The sequence below is a fragment of the Tachypleus tridentatus genome, chromosome 5 (assembly GCF_004210375.1).
Source record: "Tachypleus tridentatus isolate NWPU-2018 chromosome 5, ASM421037v1, whole genome shotgun sequence".
Classification (NCBI taxonomy): domain Eukaryota; kingdom Metazoa; phylum Arthropoda; class Merostomata; order Xiphosura; family Limulidae; genus Tachypleus; species Tachypleus tridentatus.
This window is the reverse complement of record NC_134829.1, coordinates 2,213,264-2,222,108: the sequence shown is the minus strand read 5'-3', so window position 1 is coordinate 2,222,108 and position 8,845 is coordinate 2,213,264. Positions and strand designations below refer to the sequence as shown.

The 8,845-nt window shown below is 36.2% G+C and overlaps 1 protein-coding gene across 1 annotated transcript; it reads right to left on the bottom strand.

Annotated features, from left to right (window-relative positions):
* Window positions 1-3,386: 3,386 nt before the first annotated feature.
* On the bottom strand, window positions 3,387-8,482 carry LOC143250400 (uncharacterized). The gene is made up of 3 exons (XM_076500853.1): window positions 8,372-8,482; window positions 5,241-5,318; window positions 3,387-4,092 (listed from the first exon to the last, which is right to left on the bottom strand). Exons 1-3 carry the CDS (start codon window positions 8,381-8,383, stop codon window positions 3,637-3,639), a joined length of 546 nt encoding a protein of 181 aa, XP_076356968.1. The 5' UTR covers window positions 8,384-8,482; the 3' UTR covers window positions 3,387-3,636.
* Window positions 8,483-8,845: the final 363 nt, after the last annotated feature.

The following is an 8,845-nucleotide window of genomic DNA, read 5'->3' as shown; positions in this document are numbered from 1 at the left end:
AGTTCTTACAGCAGATAATCTGTCAACATTCATTCATGATCAGTTCTTACACAAGATAACCTGTCAACATTCATTCATAATCAGTTCTTACACAAGATAACCTGTCAACATTCATTTATGACCAGTCCTTACACAAGATATTCTATCAACATTCATTCATGATGAGTTCTTACACAAGATAACCTGTCAACATTAATTTATGATCAGTACTTACAGCAGATAATCTGTCAACATTCATTCATGATGAGTTCTTACACAAGATAATCTGTCAACATTCATTTATGATCAGTTCTTACACAAGATAATCTGTTAACATTCATTTATGATCAGTTCTTACACCAGATAACCTGTCAACATTCATTTATGATCAGTTCTTACACAAGATAATCTGTCAACATTCACTCATGATGAGTTCTTACACAAGATAACCTGTCAACATTCATTCATAATTAGTTCTTACACCAGATAACCTGTCAACATTAATTTATGATCAGTTCTTACACCAGATAATCTGTCAACATCACTTAATTATCAGTTCTTACACCAAATAATCTGACAACATCACTTAATTATCAGTTCTTACACCACATGTCCTGTTAATATACCTTAATGTTAATTTCTTTCATTAAGAAACCTCTCGGTGTCTCTTGACAGTTAGGAATCATAGAATTCCCTGATATATATTTGTTACACTAAACTACATTTTAGTATAATCTAGAACTTAACTTTCGAACACTTAGTTTTAAATAAATTAATTAATTAACAAATTTTCTGCGATTGATACACTTTCCATTTTTTGTTACAGCTTCAAACAGGTAACTTTGAAATTAAAACTTTGTGTCATTTTTGAAAGTTTGCCCGGCTCGACCAGGTGGTTAAGGCACTCGACTTGTAATTTGAGGGTCGCGAGTTCGAATCGCTGTCGCACCAAACATGCTCGTCCTTTCAGCCCTGGAGGTGTTTTAATGTTTCGTTCAATCCCACTATTCGTTGTTAAAAGAGTAGCTCAAGAGCTAGCGGTGGGTGGTGATGACTAGCTGCCTTTCCTCTAGTTTTACGCTGCGAAATTAGAGACGGCTAGCGCAGATAACCCTCGTGTAGCTTTGCGTAAAATTCAAAACAAACAGACAGACAAATCTTTGAAAGTCATTTTACTGCAATAAGTCGCTACTTGTTGAACAATTTGAATAAGAACACGTGTCACGTAACTAAAGAAAACACGTGTCACGTAACTAAAGAAAACACGTATCACGTTACTGAAGAATACACATGTTACGTAACTAAATAATTATTTGTTCTAACCAGGAAATAAACCGTGTTCATCTTTGAAAACGGAATACTTTACACGTCATATTGTAGCTGTAACAATGAAGTTAGATATAAACAAAAAACGGTAATATGTGTGTTAGTAAAACTGGGCACAACAGGTAACGTGCTTGTCAGTAGAGGTTTACATCAGAATTATGGTTTACTGTTAATATGAGGACAGTAGTTTACAAACTAATATTAATGTACTGGGAATTGGGTGTTTTGAACTCGCAATCTGCTCGTCGCCGGTTTGAATCCCATTACTAAACATGCTTACCTTTTTAATCTAGGGTCGTTATAGCATGACGGTCAATCACAATTTCTAGTGGTAAACAGTAGCCCAAAAATGGGCCGTAAGTAATTTTGACAAGGTGTCCTCCTTCTAGTTTATCGCAACCTGATGAGATAGTTCTTAGTTTACGGATTTATAGCACTAAAATCAGGGATTCGATTACCCTCAGTGGACACAGCAGGTAGTTTCTCAAAATTATCGACAGCTAGTGGAATTAGCCTTTTGAATGCTTGGCGAGAAATTCGATAAATAAAACGACACGATGGATTAAAGTTTAACCTGTTATTATGGAGCCTGATGAAGCTGATAGGTCACTGTGTTTCCTGCTGTAACAAAGAATAGGTTTATACGAAAAGTTATAACTGCTCCATATTAATAAATAAAATATAATCTAGATAAACTAACTTTTATTAGTTGTTTTTAACCCTAATATACATATATATACGCTCTTCCTTGATAAGACTAAACTAACTAGTCCTAACTTGATAAAATAAAATTACCTAGTCCTAACGTAATCAATAACATCAAACTAACTAGTCCAAACTTGATAAGACTAAATTAACTAGTCATAATTGATGACATCAAACTAAGCAGTCCTATCTTTTCAAGATAAAACAGCATCAACTGTCTATTACACAAGATCGGATAACAGGGAGTATTTATACTCCAGTTCGGTAAAAAGGGATTTTTACCGACCAGATCGTGTAACATCTTTCCGGAATAACATCAAACAACGTAAATTACAAGCCCAAACCAGGTAGGTTCTTTAAGAATACCAAGCCAGGTAGGTTCTTCAACAAGACCAAGTCAGATAAGTTATTTAACAAGACCAATCCAGATAGGTTCTTTAACAAGACCAAGCCAGGTAGGTTCTTTAAGAATACCAAGCCAGGTAGGTTCTTTAAGAATACCAAGCCAGGTAGGTTCTTCAACAAGACCAAGTCAGATAGGTTCTTTAATAAGACCAAGCCAGGTAGGTTCTTTTAAAAGACCAAACGAGATAGATTCTTTATCAAGACCAAGCCAGATAGGTTCTTTAAAAAGACCAAGCCAGGTATGTTTTTTAAAAAGACCGAGTCAGATAGGTTCTTGAACAAGACCAATCCAGTTAGGTTGTTTAACAAGACCAAGCCAGTTAGGTTATTTAACAAGACCAAGCCAGTTAGGTTTTTTTACAAGGCCAAGTCAGTTAGGTTCTTTTACAAGACTAACTCAGGTAGGTTCTTTAAGAAGAAGGGTTCATAATATCTGTTCTCCCAGGTCGTGAATCAGGATTAAAAGAATTCCTTTTTTTTAAAAAAGAAACAAATATTACGAAATCAATTTACATAAAATTTTCCGTAAAAACGTATTTACTTAAATGAACACTAATTGTCAAAACTATACGTCTAAGTTCTAGACGTCTAAGTTCCTCAGATTCCTTAGCGAGTTCAAATAATAACAAATATTTTAGTAGAAATTTAATGTCGATAAATAATAAATATTAAGTTAAATAATTTGGAAAAAAAAAAGAATTTTTTTGACAATATATTCTTAAAAGTGAGATCCTTTCGATGAACGACGTTTGTTTATGAAGTTAATTTTGAAATAAAATTATACATAAATACAATTATATTTTGATGCGGGTATTAAATGTGTGAAAGAATGCTTTAACTAAAGACAGTCGATTTACTTTCATATTTTCACGTAGAAGATTCTTAAGAAATGTTTTGTTTCGGAGTACACTCCGCCGTATCATCAATTACTGCTACGAATTTAAACAATAATAAATAACATAGAGTCAGAGTTTCGTAAACAACTAACTGTTAGCTAATATTTATTGCAATAAATAATTCCACAACACATATTCAAACTAAACTTTTCTGTACAGACGAATAGTCCGTTCGTTTTGGGACGTGATGCGAAGCAAAGCAATTTGAAATTTTTCCGTTTTAAAACAGTCGTGCCGATCAGTTCAACATTGAAAGCATCCTTATCACCAGCATGTGCCCAAGCAGTCGGTGTTTGTCTTTTGGGAAGGTGGTTTTTCCGGTTTATTAATACCAAGGTTTCTTCCAGTATTCAGGATAAGCTGGATAGGGGTAGCCGGCTTTAAGAGCTGGAACCACAGGTGCGGTTACAGGAACCTTAGGAACGGCTGGGGCGGCTGGAACGGCTGGGACAGCAGGAACGGCTGGGACAGCTGGAACTGCTGGGACAGCCAACTTTTTAACGACGGGAGCTGGAGCTGGAGCTGGAACGGCTGCAGAGTTGATCTCGACATCAGCGGGGTTCTGGTTGGCTGTGCCGGCCTCATTAGTAGAAACTGAGGCACGGAAACCTCCCTCGTCAGCGGTGTATTCTACTTGACGGAAGGTACCCCAAGGGTCCCAGTAACCGTAGGAACCAGTTACTCTGCCGGCACCATCACCACTCTCCTGGCGTTGTAGCCTTGTTCCGAACTCGTCGACGGTGTCATAGCCAGTGTCATAAGGTATGGGGACGTCTATGTCCTGAAAACATCGTTATAACATACTGATTATTTACAGAAGGGTATGTCATCTTTACGTTACATACTGATTATTTACAGAAGGGTATGTCATCTTTACGTTACATACTAATTATTTACAGAAGGGTATGTCATCTTTACGTTACATACTGATTATTTACAGAAGGGTATGTCATCTTTACGTTACATACTGATTATTTACAGAAGGGTATGTCATCTTTACGTTACATACTGATTATTTACAGAAGGGTATGTCATCTTTACGTTACATACTGATTATTTACAGAAGGGTATGTCATCTTTACGTTAAGACGGTCTCTTAGTTATAAGTGTTTATTGTTAAGAACAAACAACGTTTATTTTAGTTTTATTGTAACCTACGTGGACCAATTCAATAAAATCTAATACTCGTATTTGTTTATGAATTGAGTGTATAAAACAAATGAACCTTCAACGTATATATCGACTTGTTTTTGTCGCATTGTTAATAGTATGAATGGAACATCAGTTATTACTAATTATAACGCCAATATAAAGTTCTTTATCCAAATTAAACAATTTGGTTTAGATTCGGCCTGCCAGTCACTCCTTACAATGTAGTGACACAGTTTCCGGGATTCAAGGTTAAAAATATTTACTTCCATTAAAAGGTTCTATTTGTGAAATTAAAAAAAAAACAAAAACACACACACACTCGACTGACAAAGATGTTAGGTTTAGGTGGTTGACAACACAGAGATCCTTTGGGTCCGATTAGTTTAGGTTTAATATGGTTGAATTGAGCCTTCGTCGGCCATCTCAGTCAACAGAACCCATGATAACCGCGTAGTAAATATACATATCTGAAGAACCAGCTATTTCATTTCTCAGCATGTGCGATAACCAGCGTGCTTCTATGAGATTTCAGTTGGGATATAGGTTTAAATCCCTTCTAGCGATGAAAGTAGTGTGAATTCAGCCAATTAAGATTTCAAATGGTTATTCAGAATTTCGGAAAAAAAAAAACAACTCAAAAATCTTTAGTTTTAGAATCATCCAGAAAATGTGTTTCCTTGAGTCGCGGTCTGTGTGTTTAATCGAAACAAAAGAGAGTAATTATTTTAAATATCTAAGATTAAATATTAGAACAAGGTTTAAGTGAAACAGACTTACAGGTGCAGGCGCGACAACGTGACCAGGATATATATATCCTGCGAAAGATCCCACGACGAGAGTAAATAAAATGACGGCCTGAAACCAACAAACATGAAATTACGTGCATGAATAAGACGTCTTACAAACACAACACGGTTAAAAAACAACTCGATGGATTTGTAAATTATTTTTACATGTAGAAATAAATACATCACTTGATGTATATTGCAACATTGTAATGTAGTCAACATTTGAACATAAGAACGTAGAAGTTACACTTTATACACTGAGGGAGAATTTAAGCACAATAGGTCAAAGGTCACATCTTAAAAATCATTGGGTTGAACTTAAATGATTGACATCATGGAGTAATTACATTATAAACTGGCAGACAACAGCTTACAACCATGATGGAATAGTTTATTTGTGGGGAAACGTAGGGACGGTTTCATACCTGAAGAACCTTCTATCTAACACTCGTAGTACGTTTTCCCATAGATATATCACTTCGTCATGGTTGTGAAACGTTGTGTACTTATATGTGATTAAATAAGAATAACGTGATATCTCATTCAGAAGTAGTTATACGTTAAACAGTAGAGTTGAAGTGAAATGTTACGCAATAAACAATATCGTAGAGGTTATATGTTACGCATCGAATAGTAGTTACATGTTAAACAGTAGAGCTGAAGTTACATGTTACATAACAAACAACAGTTACATGTTAAACAATACGGTAAAAGTTATATGTTACATATCCTATAGTAGTTACATGTTAAACAGCAGAGTTCAAGTTACACGTTACACATTATACAGTTGTTATATGTTAAAGAAGAGGCTAGACGTTACATATTAAGCGGCAGAGTTCAAGTTACATGTTACACATTATATCTAGTTATATGTTAAACAAGAAGGTAGAGGTTACATGTTACACATCAAACAATAGTTCATGTTACACATTAAGCAATACTTACGTGTTACATATCATACATCAGTTGCACATATATTATTCATTATCATTCACTCACTCTTAGATCTAAAAAAATTCAACTTCTCTCTCGTCAATTTAAGTAAATACTGTAATATTTAACAAACAGTCTGAGGAACATATACCACTTGGAAACAGTCAAGGAACATTAACTACCTGGAAACAGCCTGAAAAACATTAACAACTTGGAAACAGTCGACGAACATTAACCACTTGGAAACAGTCGAGGAACATTAACTACTTGGAAACAGTCTGAAAAACATTAACTACTTGGAAACAGTCTGAGGTACATTAACACTTGGAAACAGTCCGAGGAACATTAACCACTTGGAAACAGTCTGAGGAACATTAACCACTTGGAAACAGTCGAGGAACATTAACCACTTGGAAACAGTCAGAGGAACATTAACAGCTTGGAAACAGTCTGAGGAACATTAACACTTGGAAACAGTCTGAGGAACATTAACCACTTGGAAACAGTCTGAGGAACATTAACCACTTGGAAATAGTCGAGGAACATTAACTACTTGGAAACAGCCAAGGAACATTAACTACTTGGAAACAGTCTGAAAAACATTAACCACTTGGAAACAGTCTGAGGAACATTAACCACTTGGAAACAGTCGAGAAACATTAACACTTGGAAACAGTCTGAGGAACATTAACCACTTGGAAACAGTCGAGAAACATTAACACTTGGAAACAGTCTGAGGAACATTAACCACTTGGAAACAGTCTGAGGAACATTAACCACTTGGAAACAGTCGAGAAACATTAACACTTGGAAACAGTCTGAGGAACATTAACCACTTGGAAATAGTCGAGGAACATTAACCACTTGGAAACAGTCGAGGAACATTAACTAGTTGGAAACAGTCGACGAACATTAACCACTTGGAAACAGTCGAGAAACATTAACACTTGGAAACAGTCTGAGGAACATTAACCACTTGGAAACAGTCTGAGGAACATTAACTACTTGGAAACAGTCGAGAAACATTAACACTTGGAAACAGTCTGAGGAACATTAACCACTGGAAACAGTCTGAGGAACATTAACCACTTGGAAATAGTCGAGGAACATTAACCACTTGGAAACAGTCGAGGAACATTAACCACTTGGAAACAGTCGACGAACATTAACCACTTGGAAACAGTCTGAGGAACATTAACCACTTGGAAACAGTCGAGAAACATTAACACTTGGAAACAGTCTGAGGAACATTAACCACTTGGAAACAGTCTGAGGAACATTAACCACTTGGAAACAGTCGAGGAACATTAACTAGTTGGAAACAGTCGACGAACATTAACCACTTGGAAACAGTCTGAGGAACATTAACCACTTGGAAATAGTCGAGGAACATTAACTACTTGGAAACAGTCTGAGGAACATTAACACTTGGAAACAGTATGAGGAACATTAACACTTGGAAACAGTCTGAAAAACATTAACCACTTGGAAACAGTCTGAGGAACATTAACACTTGGAAACAGTCTGAAAAACATTAACCACTTGGAAACAGTCTGAGGAACATTAACCACTTGGAAACAGTCGAGGAACATTAACCACTTGGAAACAGTCAGAGGAACATTAACTGCTTGGAAACAGTCTGAGGAACATTAACCACTCGGAAACAGTCTGAGGAACATTAACTGCTTGGAAACAGTCTGAGGAACATTAACTGCTTGGAAACAGTCTGAGAAACATTAACCACTTGGAAACAGTATGAGGAATATTAACTAGTTGGAAACAGTATGAGGAACATTAACTGCTTGGAAACAGTATGAGGAATATTAACTAGTTGGAAACAGTATGAGGAACATTAACCACTTGGAAACAGTATGAGGAATATTAACTAGTTGGAAACAGTATGAGGAACATTAACCACTTGGAAACAGTATGAGGAATATTAACTGCTTGGAAACAGTATGAGGAACATTAACTTCTTGAAAGTGTAATTATTAGAAAATTTACGCCAGCTTGTATCAAAACATTAATCCATATGATTTAGGTAAATCTGAACAGTGACTGTAAAACAACTACCATAGGAACTTAGTATGGTCTGAGGTATTCGAACACCCTGTCATAATTTTCGTAGCTTACTACAGTCAGATAATTGTGGGTATCTTTAGTCAGTTATTTCGATAAAGCTCCTACCTTTGAAAGCATGGTGAACCACAACTCCCTGAGATTAGGTATGCTAGAGTTATTGGACTGTGAGTGAAGATAGATACTTATATAGTGTGGACAATATGGGTCGAAGTGTTGTCTAGCAGCCCCACCCTCCTCTGACACGCTTCTCATCAGGTTGGTGGTTTATTCAAAGAGCAAATCACCTCAAACGATGAAAGTCTTACGTCATTACAATCTTATGTGGCATGTGCTTCAGCTATTCAATTATTACCAGAATCCATCCCTTACGGCTTAGAAAACAAGTCTTACAAAGCCGAAGTCTTGTGTTATTCTTCGGCCAAAAATTGGGCGGGGTTTGGACTGTTTGCCACAAGAGACTTGTCTGTTGTTTTCCTAGCGAACTCCTATTTTAGACAATAGTTCACCAGCCACGATTATGGTTTTAATCTATATTCTATTTTATTGAAGCAATCCACGCCCTTTAAATATAGGGGAAAA